Source organism: Clarias gariepinus, chromosome 18, assembly GCF_024256425.1.
Source record: "Clarias gariepinus isolate MV-2021 ecotype Netherlands chromosome 18, CGAR_prim_01v2, whole genome shotgun sequence".
Classification (NCBI taxonomy): domain Eukaryota; kingdom Metazoa; phylum Chordata; class Actinopteri; order Siluriformes; family Clariidae; genus Clarias; species Clarias gariepinus.
The window spans coordinates 13,963,450-13,983,030 of NC_071117.1; the positions used below are offsets into that span (position 1 = coordinate 13,963,450).

At 38.8% G+C, this 19,581-nt stretch overlaps 1 protein-coding gene across 1 annotated transcript in view; it reads right to left on the bottom strand.

Annotated features, from left to right (window-relative positions):
* Window positions 1-7,068: 7,068 nt before the first annotated feature.
* Window positions 7,069-19,581, bottom strand: part of c18h3orf70 (chromosome 18 C3orf70 homolog) — a 29,402-nt gene continuing 16,889 nt past the window's right edge. Inside the window, exon 2 of the mRNA XM_053477686.1 lies at window positions 7,069-9,594. Within this exon, the coding sequence (XP_053333661.1) occupies window positions 8,966-9,594 (629 nt within the window). The 3' untranslated portion in view covers window positions 7,069-8,965. The remainder of the gene's footprint in view (window positions 9,595-19,581) is intronic.

Below are 19,581 nucleotides of genomic sequence, written 5' to 3' on the forward strand. Positions count from 1 at the left end.
TGAGCCAGGATAAGGCGTAAATGGAGTAAATAGGGGTAAATTCCTTGCTCAAGGGTTCAACAGTGGCAGCTTGGCAGTGCTGGGGCTTGAACCCCCAACCTTCCAGTCAGTAACCCAGAGACCCAACCGATTTTCCTGTGGTAACCGCGGTCACCTGGCACCTCCAGCGTTGGGGGTTTTAATCTCGCCTCTGGTCTGGTTCTCCCCATATTGGGTGGGTTTCCTCCAGGTACTCTGGTTTCCTCCTACAGCCCAAAGACATACAGGATACACTAATTGGCAATTCCAAATAATTCATAGTGTATGATTTGGTGGGTTACTGTGTGGGTTTGTGCCCTCTGATGGGTTGGTGCTTCATCCAGGTTGTCTGCCACTTTGGTCCCTGAAATAGGCTCCAGGCCATGTGAGCCTACTGTACACGGGATAACTGGTAATAATAGAATAGACAACGGATGAATGGATAAAGAAATCAAATATTCTGTAGATCATATACCATGTGTGCACATTTCAGTCATTTTGTTGTTGATAAAGAGTAAAGTTTAAATTGTTGCCAGATCCAAAGGTTTTGGTCTAGGTCAGTACGCAGCTGTAACTAACCATTAGTGATGGGTCGTTCATGAACGATTCATTCTTTTTGAACAAGTCTAATGAACGAGTAGTATTAGAGAGTGATTTGTTTGTTTTCTACTGGGCGTGCATGCGCAAAGCATTGCAAAACCTCCGTAGGTTATGTAGAGGAAACAGGAATTATTAGTTACCTTTAGCGTCTTGGTCTGAATCGTTCGTTTTTTTGTCTTGTGACTCTCATAGATCCTACGCCATGCAGTACACAGAAAGCAGAATTGAGCAGTTCTTCTTCTCATGAGTCTTTTAGTCTGAGTCGTTTGGTCTTTTGTCATATGATTCCCATAGACGCTAAAAGCGTAAAGGAACAAACGATTCGGACCAGAAGATACTGTATGATAGGTGAGCTGTATATTAATATTTACAATAACAATATTTGTGTTGGGGGGCTGTTTATTAAAAATGTGACATTTGATTTTATTTCTGATCAAAAGAACTAAATAATCTAAAAAAAAAAAAAGATTAATTCATTTTGATGAACAAGATTCAAAATACAGAGTTACTAAAATGATTTAAACTTGCCATCACTACTAACCATGGCTAAGCAGTATATAGACGCACCCGTGGACATTTTAGCGTTTGAAGTCATCCCCTCAGATAAGACCAAGCAGCAAGAAAATAACTGCAATAACTAGTTATTATTAGTAGTAATCAGTAATTACAAGGTTATTACTAGTACCTAATATTTTATCATTATAAATGACTGCATCATTATGTTTTTTTTACACCAAATCTGAATAGAAGTTTTTTTGGTATTAGTTGATTAATCAATCAGATCAGATCAGTACTTCATAATGTTAGCTAAATTATTTTAATCGGAGCGTATAAACTACTTGCCTTGTATGCAAGTTTTGTTCCACAGGGAAAGAGTTCTTTACAATTGTACGCGGAGTAAGTTTTTTTTTTTTTTTTTGCAGGATACAACTGCATTGGTATCAATGTATTTGGATGAGAAATGTACGGTGGACGTGAAGTGCAAACTAAATTAACAAAACTGAAAACAAAATAACAAAACCCAAAACAAAATAACAAATTCAAAACCAAATTAACAAAACGGAAAACAAAATAACTAATATTTGACTGGCCGAGAAGTGCAATACAAATGAACAAAATGGAAAACAAATAAAAAGCAAATAACAAAACCCAAAACTATTTTTTTCAAAGGGGGGGAATTTTGTTGTTTTGTTTTTGTTTTTGTTATTTTGTTTTCGAAATTGGTAATTTAGTTTTAAATTTGTTAATTTGTTTTCGGATTTGTTAATTTGTATTGCACTTCTTGGCCAGTCCGATACAAACCGGAAAAGGTAGATATAGTTTGCGAATGAAATGCTTACCGCTGATTGGACGAGACATCTGTCACTCAAGATATACAGGAAGTACTGTAGTAGCAGTAGATTCGTGTGTATGAATGTGCAAACATTATTGTGGTTTCAAATATGGCGTTCTTACGGTGGCCCTGAAGTCAGTTTTGTAAATTTTTTGCACTTCACGGCCATCATAGGTTTAAAGTGAAGCAGAACACACAAGAAACAAAGATAGAGAAACAAGTTCCTACTTCCTGTATATTATGAGTGACAGATGTCTCGTCCAATCAGCGGTTTATTTGGTTTTTAATTTGTTTTCCGTTTTGTTAATTTGGTTTTGAATTTGTTATTTTGTTTTCAGTTTTGTTAATTTGTTTTGCACTTCACGGCCACCGTAGAAATGTATACATCGTGTTAGAAAACTTCACTGAACGTAATCAAAGTAGTAGCACACTAGCTTTTCCGAGTGTAGTACAGTTCGCCTGGGGTTAAGATTTTATTTGTCAGATATAAATTACAGTAAAATTCTTTTTCCGCATATTCCAGTGTAATTGTAATGGTAATTTCACTCCTGGAGCAGACAGGGTTAGGGGCCTCGCTCAAGGGCCCAACAGTGGCAACCTGGTGGAGCTGGGGATCGAACTGCCGATCTTCCGATCAGTAACTCAGTGCCTTAGGCCTCTGAGCCACCACTGCCCCATGTGCTGTAATCTCATAGTCAGATACTGTATATGAACAGAAATCACATTTCATACATTGTTATTGCATTTAAATACAAAGGAAGTTCCCTTCGGCTCTGAGGGCAAAAACATTATCCAGGGCTTTTTGCAGCTCGCAGTGCTTAACATATGTTCTGGTGTCTGTTTTTAATCATCCGTTGGGAGAGAAAAAAGGGAGGGAGAGAAAGAGGGAGAGAGAAAGCTTTTTCTAATTAATCCATCGGGGCCTGGGATGTGCTTCTCTGGGCCAGTGGAAAAACCTGCCACACTTAGCTGAGAATAGACTACAACAAAGAGAGGAGGAAACTCGCACTGACATGCAGCATGCACACACACACACACACACACAGACAGTGTGCTTACCTATTCCAGGGAAATTAAAACTTACAACATTCCCTTCTTATCTCAAATGTTAGCCATGTTAGTTTTTAAAGTGTGTGTGTGTGTTTTAAGTTGTGTAATGAAGCTAAAAGGCTTAATGTAACTAATGGGGAAAGGAGGCTAATATTAGCCTTAGATCCTGTGTTGTTAACATTTATGTGTTTTTTAACACTGCTATTTGGAAAATGTGAGGAAATGTGTGTGTATATATATACAGATATATAGATGCTTTTATTTAATGAACTGCTTAATGAAATTTGTTCAGTGTTATTAGCCATGAGCTTCACTTACATGTTTGCTAGATTAGCCTTGGAGGTCCAGTTGACAAAAAAAAAAAAAAAAAGAAAGGATTGAAAGAAGCAAACTTTCACCAATAATCCTATTATTATTATTATTATTATTATTATTATTATTATTATTGTTGTTGTTAATTTTTTTTACTTAAGCTAATGTGGGTAAAATCGAGTATATAAGTATTTACGCAACTTGTTGTGTGTTTAAACTTGTGCGGTCAATCGATTTAAAATTTTTTTATCTAGTTAATCGTAGCCATAGTCTGTGATCAATCACGATTAATTAGAGTTTTAAAATACACAGATTTACTTGTATTATACATAAACGTGTAATGTTGGAATAAAGAAATGCATGACCGACTGAAACAGATTATGGAGCTTTATAATATCTTGAATATTAACATTTAATAAATGTTAAATGTTTAACAAAAAATAAAATCTCTAGAATGGGACCGGCACTGCATGCCATGGCTGGGTGGCATTGGATGTGGCTCGAACCCATATCCTCAGGTGTGAAAATCACCACTCTAGAGTGTTAGCCGCCTGAGCCACCACTCCCACATCTTACATTCAATGTGTTCTTATAAAAATAAGTTCCCCTTGAAGGTAGCTCGGGCACACAACTTTTGGTTTTATCCAAACTTACGTCTAGATTTTTTTTTAGAACAAAACTTGTTGTTCAGCACACCTGGTGATGTTTCCTCAGTCACCTTATTATCCGCCGTTATCGCACACAGCCGTGCTGCAATTATGGAAAGTCATTAGGGTCAGACTTGGTCAAATGATTAATTTGTGTAAAAAAAAAATAGTAACGTTTAAATTTCTAGACTAATCACAATAATCACTTGCCATTTCAGTCACACAAAAAAAATCTCATATTCAATCACAGCTTTAACTCGCTGTTACACAACCTAATACACGTCGCATGTGTCCTGACGGGTCCTCTGCAGTACCTTTTGATCCGCTCGTCTTGTTCCTGGTTTCTGACAGGCCGAGCCGTCGACACCAAGATGATGAAAAACGTTTGGCTAAAAACCCACTGTGGCTGTGAAATCACTCGTGACTTTTTGATCTTTATAAATGCCAAATCGTTTATGTAATACCTGCTTTTCAGGCCCTTCCTGGGTTGCATAATCATTTTCAGTAGCTTCCATTTTTTTTTTTTTTTAACACCAGGTCTGTGAAAAAAATAAATAAATAAAGGTTCTGTTCTGCTCAGCATTTGTATTGTGAGTTGGCTGGCAGCACTCCTCCAGTGCTAATCCAGTTTGGAAATGCGGTTTGGCTCATACAGTCTTATGCTGCTGGAGTGAAACACATTTATTTTACACTTTATTCGATAAGGTATTTAACGTTTAAGCCCTGTCGCAGCTGCTGTGGGTGGGCTTGCTAACGTTTTGCCGTTTCCTTTAGATTTTATTGACGCCTTCATCCGAAGTGAAGACGGAGGCAATCCGATCACACAGCTGAGTTAGTAAAGTTTACGGGTCAAAGACCTAAAAGTGATTCTTAGCTCAGGATTGATCTTGTCATCCCTTGATCACTAGAGCTCTAAGTTTTCAAACAGAAAAACAGGAACTGTATACAGTAGATTGATAAGTTAATCATTACTCTTTCCTTTTACATTAATCTGCATGACTGTGATGCTAAAATGCCATCCATGTCCAACAGGAAATAGCAGAAATATCCCATTTGTTAATAAGCTAACGAGTTGGAGAAAATAAATGCTGTTGGCATTGTTCTGTATCCGTGGAGATGAGCTACGTGAAGTAGTTGAGGAATCATGAGAACAGACGCTTGAGTGCGATTCCTCTGTCGATAGCTACGGGCTGCGTTCTTGTTTATAACGTTCCCTTCTCCACCTCACGAAGCATCTGTCTCCTTGACAACCCGGAATGCTCGGCATCCTCATGAGTAAATAGAGCCAGAAGAAAATACAGGAGTGTCAGCTCTAACATCTGTGTGTGTATGGATCCTTAGTGCTGTATGGCTTAGAGCTGTGTACGCAGCGTGGAGAATAAAAAATCCTCCAACACATCAAGATTGTCAGTTTTATATATATATATATATATATATATATATATATATATATATAAAATACAGCACAGCAGTGTGGATGTGTCACCCTATGAGTCTGAGTATTGACATTATACCTGCGTTTCTTTTGAGTGAGAAGTACGTTATGGAGATAGTCTTTCCTTGTGAATGCAGTTACAGTATAATTCTTAACCCTTCTTAATTATATAGCATGCTTTTCAGGAATGACTGCTACAGCTTTTCTTAACCTTATATGTCATAGTATAAGTGTATCCCTTACATATCTGCACCATGAAACATCAATACAGTGCCTGTATCATTATTTAAAATCACATTTCTCATGTGTAGCGCTTTACATAATATAATATCCTGCTCTCATCTATTTAATAGTGATCCCAGATTGCCAAAGTTTTGCCTAAAGCGATGATTTGATACAGGATATGTGGCGCAGGCTATAAATGTTCTCATGATATAAACCTGTACTCCAGAACAACAGCGGAGGGTGTGTTTTTTTTTTTCTTTCCACAGTTCGACTTTGCTCTAAAGTTCCATTCGCAAGACGTTTTGTCTGGTACTTTTATTATTATTCTGGCAATCTGTAAGATTCTTCCCTGATGATGCAACCAGAATGGGCTCATCTTTCAAAGATTAAAAGACTTTTTTTTGGCATCCGCATCTTGTTCCAGTTCTTTGGATTCCTTTGGAAGAAGTGGTGCTTATGTATTTCTACTCCAGGCTATATATGTTACAGTGACATGTCATATGATTACACAGAGTGCAAACCCTAACAGACATCACTGGGTGTAAGATGTTGACGCCTGCTTCGCTGAGACATCCATACTGTACAGTAGCATTTCGTGATGGGTGTAAAAAATGTTAATGAGGCAGGTTCGTTACATTATCATGCTTATACACCGATCAGCCATAACAATAACTGAATAATGATGATTATCAATTAAATTACAGTGACAGGATCATGATCACTCGAGCCTTATCTATGTCTGTTCTGAGAAAAGGCTTGTCTGTGTGGTCCGATCCTACAGAAAAGCCAATCTAGCAAAATTTGCTGAATAAAGCATGCTGTGTAAATGGGGCTTGTAGGAAGGTGTTGCCTCCAAATTCCCCAGATCTCAATCCAATCAGGGATCCATGAGATGTTCTGGAAAAACAAGTCTGATCCATGAAGGCTTCACCTCGCATCTCACAGCACTTAAAGGATCTGCTGATGCCCTGGTGTCAGATACCACGGCACACCTTCAGAAGTCTTGGAGCTGTTTTGATTGCACAGTGGGAATGGTACACAACACTGGGCATAATGTTTAAGGTTATCACATTATGGCTGATCAGAGTAAAATATAATGTCCTTTATCTTCTGGAATTCCTTCTGGACATCTGTCAAACACTGTAAATAAATGGTGTTGTATGTCTGTTTTCAATATCCCGGCATTGTCCTCATGTATATAGTAAAAGGATCAGTTTTATTAGAATTGAAAATCTCTCTTTTTATTGCCAGTGATGAGACCTTGTGATATAACACATTAATAATTTCACTGTCAAGCTGTTGATTTTGATAAACATCAGATTATTATTTTTTGGCTTCTATGACGGCGCACTGAATATTTTGAATATTAAATAAGCAACATGTTTTTTGTTTTTTTCGTTTTGTTTCCAAGAAGAAGAAAAAAAATATGACCCCAAAACAACAATAACTGATATAAGAAAGGGGTTTATTTAAAGCTGAGATAAACATTTGTGTATCTACAGTACATGTTTATAGCTACAGTGTTATTCCCTGATATAAAACTGCAGAGATACAGGGACACCCATTTATTTATCCACCAGCGGGAGAGGTAATCATACAAATAATTGAGTGTGGGGTTCCTCAGGGCTGCATGACGGGTCCATTAGGTTTTCTACTGGAACGGCTCTGAAATTGACTCTTCTGATCAGGCAGTGACAAAGTTCTGTGCTTATAAACAGAGGCGCTGTTATGAGAGACTGAAGCCGGAGTCGGAGAGACGGACGAGAGTGGATTCCTGGCTATAATTTTAGCGTCCACTTCGGGGGAGACGACAACAGTGATCTTTTACAGTCTCTTTCCTTAATGCAGTTGCACAACTGTTTCGAGTAGGATTATAACCCCAGATCAGGGATTTATGACCCCAAAATAAAAGTACTGTACAGCTGTACGTTAAAAATGCAGTAAGAGCGCGATGGTTAGATCACTTTGTCCTAGGCATCATTTTAATCTCATTTATGCCCGAGACTAGCTAAATCATCATGAATATATCAGACTGCAGCTATTTCAAGCACTTGCATTAATAATCAGTGGTTGTCAGCTGGGCTGGAGTGGTTTTTAATGCTTGGTATTAAAATTCTGTTGGCTCGTAGCTCTTAGGGTCCATGCAGGCTGTGCTTTTACGTGTGGGCTGCCAGATTTAAAGCGCTTGAAAATGTGTCTCTTAGGATGTAGAGATGACCTCTGCCCACAGTTGCCAACGGTTGTATAAAACAGATAATCACTTCTATCCAAAGACAGTAGAATGAGTTTATCATGTGCTCAGGTCATACATCATTGTTTATTAAATAAGCTGTGAGTATTGTAATGGGGGAAAAAGGAGCATGGCTAAGAAACATCCTCGGAGAAATAACTGCTGCTCTCTTGGCTAGAGCTTTGGTTTCAGTGATGACGGCGGCTTTCATACTGCTACACAAACAGTTCAAAGTATCCGCACTGTGCTTTAAGGAGAACGTAGCGCCTTAACCCCTTGAAATTCCGCTGATCACCAGTTCTTTGAAACTACCCCTAAATCTATATCATTAAATGATTGTCAAGACGTCGGAACTCATTCTGCTGCTAAATCACCTAAAAGCTTCAGGGCTCGTCACCATTGAGGAAGGAAAAATTGAAAGCAAGATAGATGTAAGCTGATCCTCTTTGCAGACTTGCGAATATGTGGTCTTTCTTCACATCGTGTCCTTACAGTCCTCTGAACTCATGCATGATTTAGTCGCACTTCAAATGGTGCCTGCTTAAAAGAGACTGAAGAGCCTTTCACCCTGTTCTGCCCTTTTCTCTCAATTTTTTCCACTTTTTTCTTCCATACGAGATGACATTTTCTATTCTCACTCTATTGCCTCCATTTATTGCCTATCATATTCTCCTCTATTCGTTTCTGATGTATTTAATATTCAGGTCCTTGGAGAGAGACAGAGAGAGAATATCCATACAAGGTTATTCACGCTGAGTGAGCATTAGCTCCTTTTTGTTTACCAAGGAAATGCATGTTTGTGTATCTGTCACGATTCATTTCAAACTCTCTCTTTTTAACCTGTGGAACATCTTCACTTAGCTTTACATAGTACTACATACAGTACATGCAGAATGTATCTACTGTGTATAATCCATAGCGGGGTCACCATGCAATCAGGAGATTCGTGTATAAAGGACGTGAGAAGGTTTTCGTATAATTATCACCATGTGACCGGTTGGCTTTTTAGGTTGTGCTCTTGTTTTGCCAACCAACTTGTATCCTCAAGTTGAAAATTAGTAATGCATGTGCTGTCAAAAAAAAAAGCCATAAAAACCTAATTTTTCCTTGATGTGTTAGACAGTCGTCTCAATATTCTCAATTATCTCCACAGTTGACTTTGAGGGTGAGAGCAGAGTGCACTCATCCTGCTCCCAGAGGCTACCAGGGCTAGAGTTGCCATCTGTGCTCAATTCATCGTCCTCTTCTTCCTCGTCCTCCTCTTCATCCTCACAGGAGTCGTCCTCGCACGACTCCACATAGTGAAGACCCAAGGCGTTGATCCCAGAGTCCTCTGAGCTGGACGGCGAGGAGCAGTGGTCCATTTTGGGACCTTTTTGGCCTTGCGTGGTCGGAGTTTGGGCTACTTGGGATGGCTGGTTTTGAGCGTGCTGACTTGGAGTCCGGGCTGGCGAGGCTGGCGCCCTCTCCCGGGGAACAGGCATCGCCGTCTGAGGCCTCTGAACGTAGCACATCTTCCCGTTGATCCGTTTTACAATGTAGTCATCGACAAAAAGCTCAGAGATGATACAAAATCTGGGCGACTCGGGGCAGGGCGGAGCTCTGAATTTAGGGGCGGTCCTGAGGAGACGCTCCGTCAGGGACATTGACAGGTTTATGGTGTTTGTGTGATTCGAGGGTGAGACAGGGACTGGCGTGGTGGGAAGCTGGCACACACTGGTCATAGGCTGGTAGACATATTTACCTACACACACACAGAGAGAAAAAAAAAAGAAAGAACAGGATCAGAATATTATAGTAGGAAGAATTTGGATGAAATATTAACATACAGCATGCCCTTTAACAGACATCAGAATATACCATATACGAGCAAGGTGCTAGAGCAAAAAAGGCTCCAGCAGAAGAAAAAAAAAATCCAAGACTATAGAGTTAAAAAGCCATTAAAAGGCTCCCAAGTGGCATAATGGTCTAAGCATTCATCAGAATTTGGAGAGTTCAGTTCTGAACAATGTGAAGAGTTCAAGAGAGCATAATTGGCTGGGCTTTCTGGGTAGGAATAATGGCACAGCTCTAACAACACTACCCAATTTTGTATGCAAAGTACAGCAGTAGTAAGTGTTCTCCTCCAAGCATGCTGAGCCAACTTATAACTTCACGTGATCAATAATTAAGAAAGCTACTGCGTGTGTATGCAAAATGGCAGGTTCTACTGTACCTTACAAGTTGAATTATCTAGTTGGTCGGAAAGTTCATATACAGTATTTAGACTTTAAACCTTTTTATAAATGGATACTAAGAAAAATTATTTGATATAATAATAAACGGAGAGAGGAAATAAATTATAATTACATTTAAAAAGACATAAAAACTATAATGTTTGACAGGGGGGGACAGTCCATCACAGGGCACACAATTAGTCTAGTTTGCATGTCTTTGGACTGTGGGAGGAAACCCACCAAGCATTTGGAAAACATGCAAACTCTATGCACACAGACCCGAGGGGGGATTCGAACCCAGACCCTGTCGATGCTGGCGACAGTGCCTCCACAGCCTCACTGAAAACAGAAAACGGTCATGATTTGAATATGTCTGGCTGTTATTTATTATTGCCTCACATCAGACACACTCTAATACATACTCTTTTCTCGTTCATCCAAAGTGCATGAGTACAAAAATAACTATTTTGATCCCAACTCCCAAGACTCGTGCCAAAATCAGCAAACGAGTTCAGACACGTTCCACATTTAATAACCAGATATTTCTAATGTAGCTGTGGCAACAGATCTCGAGAGATCTTCTATTATAACGTATAGTAATAATTCACATGCCTGCTATGAACATAACTCATGTCAGAGTCTTTCATCATCCTCTAGTGAAGCAGAGAATTAAAACTTAAAGCACAGTGGTTTTATTGCATACATACAGTACTGTATATCTGCTGTGAAGGACTTAATAAGGGTTCTGGATTTTCCACTTTTTTTTCTTTCACTTGTTTAAATAATAACAAGACACTACATGATGAGAAAACAATATTAGAGTTACTTTCGCAAGGCTCTCTGCACGCATCACAAATCTAGCATGGCGAACAAACCAGGAGTAGTTCTCAGCCATTTTCAGATCTCTCTGATGCCAGAAAATGATTGTGGCCACACAGCGTTTCCTTCAGGGAACAAACAATCTGCTCGCTGTAGAGCAGTTGAGAAGTGGAGTAAGCCGGAGCCAGGCATAAAAATCATCTCTTTACATTTTTACCACACATTGAGTAAACCCTAAAAAACAAAAACCCCAACACTGGCAGGAATATTGACCCGTCGTCATCAGCTTTTATCATACATCAGCTTTAATGTAATCAGTGATATTATATTTATTTCAGGTCCAAGCGCACGTACATGTCTTTCTGTCTATTAATAAGTCTCAGTCTAACTTATTAATACAAAGAAATAACTTTTTTTTGGAGTAAGCCATAATGAGTCGTGTCTGTGTATTGAGGATTGTAGCTGCATTGAGGTTGGTTATGTGTCTTTCACATACTCAGTATTTACAGTACGGTAAACTGTCGCATCGATTGACTTTGTTGAGTGACACATATACTGTAGCCACACCTGCCTTGAGGAAAAAGCGCTGAATAAGTGTAAAAAATAAATAAATAAATAAATAAAATTGTAAAAAGGCTAGATGCTGTGACTGGTCAGACACACAGACAGAAGATTTTTCTGAGAATGGTTTCAGGTCCTCCAATGTTTGAATTAAACCTAAAGATATCATTAAAAGAGTAAGTTCTGATTAATGTACAGACAAAACCTTACTTTTATTTATATAGATATAGATATTTACATTATAAATTACTGTATACTGTATGTACTCCTGTTTAAGCTTCCTCTAATAATCCTGCTGTGTTTGCTGGCTAGCTTTGCTAATCTGTGCTAACACAGCACTTGCTAATTATACATTTAAATGATATTTCCTGTCAGCAAAGACCATTTAATGTAATATAAAATAAAATGAATTTATTTAATATGAATCATTCTATCTTTACAATCTCCATTTTGACAAAAAAATAAAAAATAAAACAAGTGTTGTCCAGACTAGGCTAGTCCTCTACTAGCTTCCACTGTTAGCTACATTTCTGAGGTAAACTCTGCACTTAAACACCAGTAAAGCTCGACCTGGTTGACAAAGCTGACTTTTTCTGTCTTAATAGCCTTTTCTCTCTGTGACTTTTGTAACCCATGATGCACTTATGTCCATTTAGCTCTGTGCAGTCATGTGCACACACACACACACACACCACTTGAGCTCTGCTGATAAAATGCATGTTTTTGTTTCGTTATCTACATAATGATGGCTTTTACATGATTGCGCCTCAGAGATATGACGTGTTTTCTAATTGAGGAGAAAGAAAATATAAACTGCCTGCATGGCTTTTTAGCCAGAAACTAAATAATAATAAAAAAAAGAATTTGAATCTCCTTGAGTTCTTTCTCTCTTTCTTCCTCTCAGGTTCGATAATCAACAACGCTGTTGACTCTAAAACCATTTCTTCCTCATGAGTAATCTCCACAGCCTATTTTTGTCCCTGAGCTCCCGAGAATAAGGACGTGGACAGCCAGATCTGCCTACTTCATTAAAACCAGCTGTGGAACACAAAGTGAGAATCTCCTTTTTTCCCCTTCTTCTTTAGAGGAAAGAAATAATGAAAGGGTATTCACTAAGGAACACCAGAACGAGTAAGATTCCTGTGCAGGTTATGAGACTGTTCTGTCTCATGCATTATATTGGCTTAACGCAGGGACAAAATTTCTAAACCTTGTGCGCATTCAGTCTCCGCAGACTCCGTTCCCATATTTTGAAAAGAAAAAAAAAACTTTTTAGTCCAGGCCCCCTGAGGATCCCCCTGCTGTGTTACCCCTTACACACTCACACATGTTAATAGATACTAGGATATGAATATGTTAGCGAGCCGTTCTAGTTTAGGACGTTGCAATAATGACAATAGTAAAATCTGAAGACATTTTTATGAAAGTAATATGCCTGACCTTATTTAACAGACTGCCAGAAAAGCACTAGTGCAGGATTGAACATGAAAGCAGCAGGGACTTAATGGCGTTTTTATAGAAACTACAAAAATAAATGATTCAGCAAGCAGTTCCTAACGACTGGGACAAAAATAGATTTTAAAGCCTAATCAGGTGCTTTGTTAAGTCTATAGTATTGTTGCATCTACAGTACCAGGAAAAAGTATTTGCCCCCTTCCTATTTTTTTTTGCATATATGTCACACTTAAATGATTCAGATCATCAAACAAATTTCAATATTACACAAAGATAACCTGAGTAAATACGAAATGCAGATTTTAAATGATTATTTCATTTACTAAGGGGAAAACAAGCAGAAAACATCTGGCCTTATGTGAAAAAAAAGCCTACTAAACCTAAACAACTGGTTGTGCCGCCCTCGGTGGCAGCAACTGCAATCAAGTGTGTTATCTGCTGATAAGTCTTTTGCATTTTGGTGGAGGAATGTTTGTGCAAAAGTCTTGGGGATAATCAAGATGTTTTTTGGTAAACGTGAGACGACGCTTTGTGTTCTTTTTGGTCAGCAGTGGCTACTACTTTTTCACACTGGGCCAGGCAGGTTTTGACAGCTTTTTTCCTTTAATAAATTAAATCATCATTTAAAAACTGCATTTTGATTAAGTAAGTTTAACTTCTTTAATTAGCATACAGTGTGTGGAATGTTACACATATGTGATTTAAATGTAGTGAAATGTTTAGAACAAGGAATAGTGACTACAGAAAATAAATAAAAGAAGTATAAAAAACAGCCTAATTTTACTCCTGTGTATGGGTTTGTTTTGTAATTTAACACTGATGCATTATGCAAGGTTAGAGATTTTGCTAATGGCACACCTAGTCTACATGCAAACTGAATAAGAACAAAAAAAAAAAGTAAATTTGAGTGGACGCTACAGTTAATAACAAATTAAATCAAAAGAAAACAAAAGCTCATCTCCAGGAGTCATTTCTAGCTAAAAAGTAGATATACAGATAAAGTACTAATAGCTGGATATTATCCTACTGTAGAGAAACGTGTGCATAAAAAACAAAGAAATTAAATTAATTAGCTACTGTAGTTAGTTAAAATTTGTCCTTTCCTGACAACATACAAACCAGAGCTTCTAGTTTGTTTTACCAAATTGAAAATTGACCATTGAAAGATTAAATTATTATTGCAAGATACCTATTAATGTAGCCGTAAAATAAAGCAGTCTACACACTAAATAGAAACGAAATGTCTAGTGCAATGGTTAAGACGTTGGACTACTGACTGTAAGGTCATAGGTTCAAGCTCCCACTGTTGCATCCTTGGGCAAGGGTCTTAACCTTCAAGTGTTTAATGAGATAAATGTAATTCTCTCTGGATAAAGGCATGTGCCAAAGATCTGCACATATCGAATGCTTTAAAAACACACTTCTTCTTATCTGCCAGTAATTTTTGGTTTAGTTATTCTAAAAAAGATTTATGAGAAAACAAACCCAACTGTAGTTTTAAGACTTCGGTGAAAAAACTACTGTATACAGTATAAACTGCATCATAAACCGTCTTGCTTTTGGCACTGATAGCGCCACTGTAATTCTGACATGCAGCTACCTTTTAGTCCATTACGCTTCTTTTTCTCCGACTGGTTCAGTTGGTGTTTTAAAGGGATACTTCACATTTTTAAAAGTCTGTTTTAAATCAAAATTGAGGTGCGTTACAATAGGTCTTGGCTGCTCTGCACACACTGGCCGTGAAATTTTATCACCTGGAACACAAGTACAGTGTAAGAAATCAGAGCCAAATGCTACAGACCTTGTTTTGTGCAAAAATGCATTTCATGAAGACGAAAAAATTTTTCCTTTTAAATTGAACTCTCTTGGAAAATACTTCAGTGTTGTTCTGGCAAAAAGTTAAACGGCTGCCAAGACCTTCCGAGATCTGATTGGATTTTACCCGTACCAATGATAGACATAATATTTCTAGAAAAGTGGATTGTGATATAACTTATCACCTTTCCATTCTGGTTGTAATAAATTTCCCGTTATGCCATTTTGGTGATTCGCCTTCATCTAAAACACGAACTCCACCTGAGAATTAACTAGCGAGTTGAATCATGAGCGCGCACATCTCCAAACTGTGTTGGCGTGTGACCGGACTCGGGGCCCAGCATTAGTGGCTAAGTTGTCACTGCATCAGATAAAAGCCTCTCTTTCAGTGCATTGATAAGAGTGCAATTGGATTTACAAGCTGCTGAGTGCTGGCTGTTCCCTCTGATTGAACCCCCTGATGGGATGTTAACAAGAACATTCATAATGCACTCATCCGCTCAGCCACTCTCCGTCCTGCGCAGCTGATTTGTCTTTCCATTTTAAAGAAAGGAAAAAATATAATAATGTAAAGCCGCTAGACTATGATGAAAGACCCTGACATGACCTCCTTTTGGCATATTAGTAGTAATTAGACCAAATTTCTAAGGAAATGCCTAGAGGGCCAGCAGCATGAGACTGATCAGCTGCCCTGAGGACGTCTGGTTCTCTTAAAATGAAGGTACGGTGCTGGAGTTATTTTTAAGGTACAGCATGAAAGCATAATAATGAAAATTAAAGTCTTATGATGTATATATATACAGTATAAGATCCTGTAGATGTATGCATTTATAGTACATGTACAGAGCGTACTCACTGGTTTATTAGCCATGCTCACTGCATGGGTCGGGGAATAAGGCCAACCCATTTCCTGTGGGTTTTTTTCTCCAATACGCAGCCAGAATAAATAAGTCTTAACCTCATTCATGACTACAGGATACAGAATGATTGAGTTTCTATTTGAGTTCAATGGCATAGCAGCCACCTAATCAACCCTGTGGTCAGAAATTATGTAGATGTAGAAGTTGCAATTTCGTTCAGCCTTGGACCGCTCCATAAAATCTGTGTTTTTATTAATAGAAATGAAGCATCACTTCAAAAAAGGGGATAAAAAAAACATTAAGCTCTCTTGCAGCTTAAACTAATAAACATAAGTGGCCAATACAGGCAATTTATTATCAAAATATATTCATAACCTTATTATCATAAACTCATAACAATAAAAATTATCATAAAGAAGTGAGGTGTGCTTCAAGTATCTGTATCAATACTTTCCCAGTCATCAGCATTACCAGGGTTGCCAGATCTCACAGCAAAATCCCACCTATCAAACAAATAACTCAAATTTATACCCACAATTATATTTGGTCTCCATTATTATTTGCAGATCCAAAAAATAAACAAAAAAACCTATCTGATCCATGTCTCAAAAACAGTTATACAGTATAATCCAAACCATTGCACCCCTAATTTGGAGTTCATGTGACTGTTTGTGTGGCATTGGGTTGATTTCACAGCAGTGCTAGCAATAGTTACTAAAAAACAGCTAAAACATTGTGTCAGGCTTCTTCTTGACCTCGTCAAATATGGCCGGGTAACTGCTTACTGCTAACCGAACACTAAATATCCAAAGCGTACAGTATTTTTGCTAGAATCGCATCCATTGTTTGAAATGATTGAGTGGTCGGACACAGATATGACGTGCTTTTTAACCCAGATGACGCGACCAAAGGCGTATCGATGTTTTGAAAGAATCCAAACTGATTAATGTGGCTTGTATGGCGATGTCATATAACAGCACTGTGTCGGCTGGGGTTGATACAGTATACAGCGAACGCGTGCGCAGGGCTGGATCTCAGACAAAGAGACTAAGCTGGATTTACTGTAACAGCTCTGCTCTTTATTGACCCCAACTGCGGCTTTACTAAAGCAAGACAAAATGATTTCAGACGGATTATTACTGTAGGCCGTGGATTAGCTATGACTGAGAAGAAGACGATACATGAATGAGCAAAATGAAACAGGAAGTCTAATACCTGTTATCAGGCCCATGGTTTGAACCTGCTGTACTGTATGATGTATGATGTCGCTGGTAACAGTGAAAATGTCTAGATGGAAATCATTAGGAAAAGAAAGTACAGTTTGAAGTATCTACAGCATACTTTTGTGATTTGAGTCCAATAATAACTAAGCTGTGGAAAAAAACAAGTAAAATTTTCTCTCTGTAGGGGTGTGTGTGTGTGTGTGTAGCAGAAGGAAAGGAATGACTGATTAGCTGAGTGGAGTGCGAGATGAGCAGGAGGCCATAGGGGTCCTGCACTCCACTCCATCTCCTATCTCTCCATCCCTCTCTCTTCTATCTTCTTCCTTCTTTAGCTGTCTCATGCCTTTCATTCCTGCCCTTGCCCCTTCATTTTCTCTCTCTCTCTCTCTCTCTTCTTCTTCTTTTTCTTCCTCAAGATCTCTTCTCTCTCTCTCTCTCATGCTCTCCTCTTCTCGTTTATAATTACACGCTGCACTGCTGATGTCTCGGGGCAGGTGTGCATGAGGAATTATGAGAGGCTGTAGAAAGGCCTGGTGTGGATCGTTTGTCAAGATTAGAAAGACAAGGCTGAGTTCACTCCGCACACACCCAGCTCTCCTCACCTCGGAGACGAGGCTCTTAAAGCTGTACTGTAGCTGTAGCCGGGATTTCAACGGCACACGAAAGCCTTTTGGGAAAAAAAAAGTGCAGCTATTTTTAGATACCGTTTGTAGCTTTTACTTACAGAAACGTTTTAAATTTATTAAACAATCAGAAAGTCAGGATAAGTCTGATGTTTGATGACACCTTCTCTATAAATCAAAGCTTCAGCAGTCAGCTAATTAAATCAGCAAGCGGTAAACATTAGGGACGGGGAAGATATCGATTCAGTAATTCTTCTGTGTGGCAATTCATGTACCGCCACACTGAGTTTTAAATCAGATTTTTTAAAATATATATTTTTAATTAATACATGTACATTTGCATTTGAGGTGGAAAAATCTCGCAGTTCCTTTATAATCCTACTTGGTTTCCTCCAACAGTCCAAAGATATGCAGGTTAGGCTAATTGGTGTTTCCAAATTGCCCGTAGTGTGTGTGTGTGTGCACTGCGATGGATTGTCACCCCGTCCAGGGTGTACCCCGCCTCGTGCCCATAGTCTTCTTACAGAATCGCAATACTCATCGAATTAACACCTACTGTAGGTATCGTGATAATATCGTATCAGTTGGTCCTTAATAAACATGAACACAAGCCAGAATCAAAAGCCTAGGAAAAAAAACTGAAACAGCACTTAGTTGGGATGAGGCTAAGTATAATTCCCATCAGGGCTTATAGGCAATCAGGAAAGTGGACGATGTCTTGATGATTGTTTATCCTCTGAAACACTAGCACTTTTTTTTTCATGCTGATTACATTAGCAAAAAAACAAAACAAAAAAAAAACAAGGGAAGGGTTTCCAGTCATGTCTGGAAATGAAGGAGCTGATGAAAGAATTTTCAGCATTTATGTTATTTATGATGCGATCAGCATGACCTACATAGACGAAACCAAACTAGGGTCTGGAAAACGTGGTTTGAACACAAAGCGCTGAGATGATGTGTACTTTGTTTGGGGGCTTTTATTTTTCCTTTTTTTTTTTTTTAGGTTCCTTTGCGTGGTTAATATTTTGTAACGAGGTTACGCGTTTTTGTTTGGGAAATCCTCTTTTGTTGTTAAGTGTTCACGGATTAGGGTTCTCCTTCAAGGACAAACAGAGGACTCGTCACCAGATGAAACCTGCAGACCTTTCCTAACGATCTCTTCTGTCCTATTCGCACGGGATTAGTATCACCTGGGGACCTCGTTTGATTAATAATAATTGCGGAGGTCGTATGTTATCTTAATCCTGTACGAATCGTCTGTGTCTGTAATTTGTAAAGTACAAATTCACCCGCACCATATTTATAACCTACCATATTCCGCCGAGGTCCTGTGATAATATTGGTCCCATGTGATTTGGCGTGGGGTTGGCGGGATCATATATCATTTTTCCGAAGGGGGGGTTAATTTCTAAGTCATACGAGATCCCCAGATAATACTAATCCCGTGCCAACAGGACTTTAGATTTTGAGGGTAAAAACACAATATATTATATAGGTGATATAAAACTACGGTAACCAATTTCTTGTTAGCTAAGCCTGAGTAGAAACCTAAAGAAACAAAGATGTCATAGTTAAGAGAGTGGATTTGGACTAAAGGCGGAACGTCACACTCTAAACGCCACTTTTGTTTAAACTATTCCAGTTAACTGGCTCTGCGTGTTTCACTTCAACAATTCTGGTGTTTTCTGTCTGCCCACAAACTAAACTATTACTCCTTCCTTTATAATAAAGATTCAATTATCTCTTACATGTTCCTTGGAAGACCCTGTCCAGGGTGTACCCCGCCTCGTGCCCTAAGTCTCCTGGGATAGGGCCTCCAGGCCCCCCGCGACCCTGAATACAGGATAAAGTGGGATAGACGATGAGTGAGTGAGTGAGGGAGGTAGTAAGTGAGTGTACCTTAAAAGGGATTTCTTCACATATCCCAGTTAAGAAGTTGGGGTCCGCCAGCATACATCACCCCTGGAGCAGAGAGAGTTAAGAGCCTTGCTCAGAGTCTCTACAGTGGAAGCCTGGCAGTGCTGGGGCTTGAACCCCCAACCGTCTGATCACTAAACCGCAGCATTAACCGTTTTAACCAAAAGATTCACAACATCCTTAAGATTCTCCATCATGTCTACCTTAAAACAAGTGTAGGAATGAATTTCCATAAGCAAAAT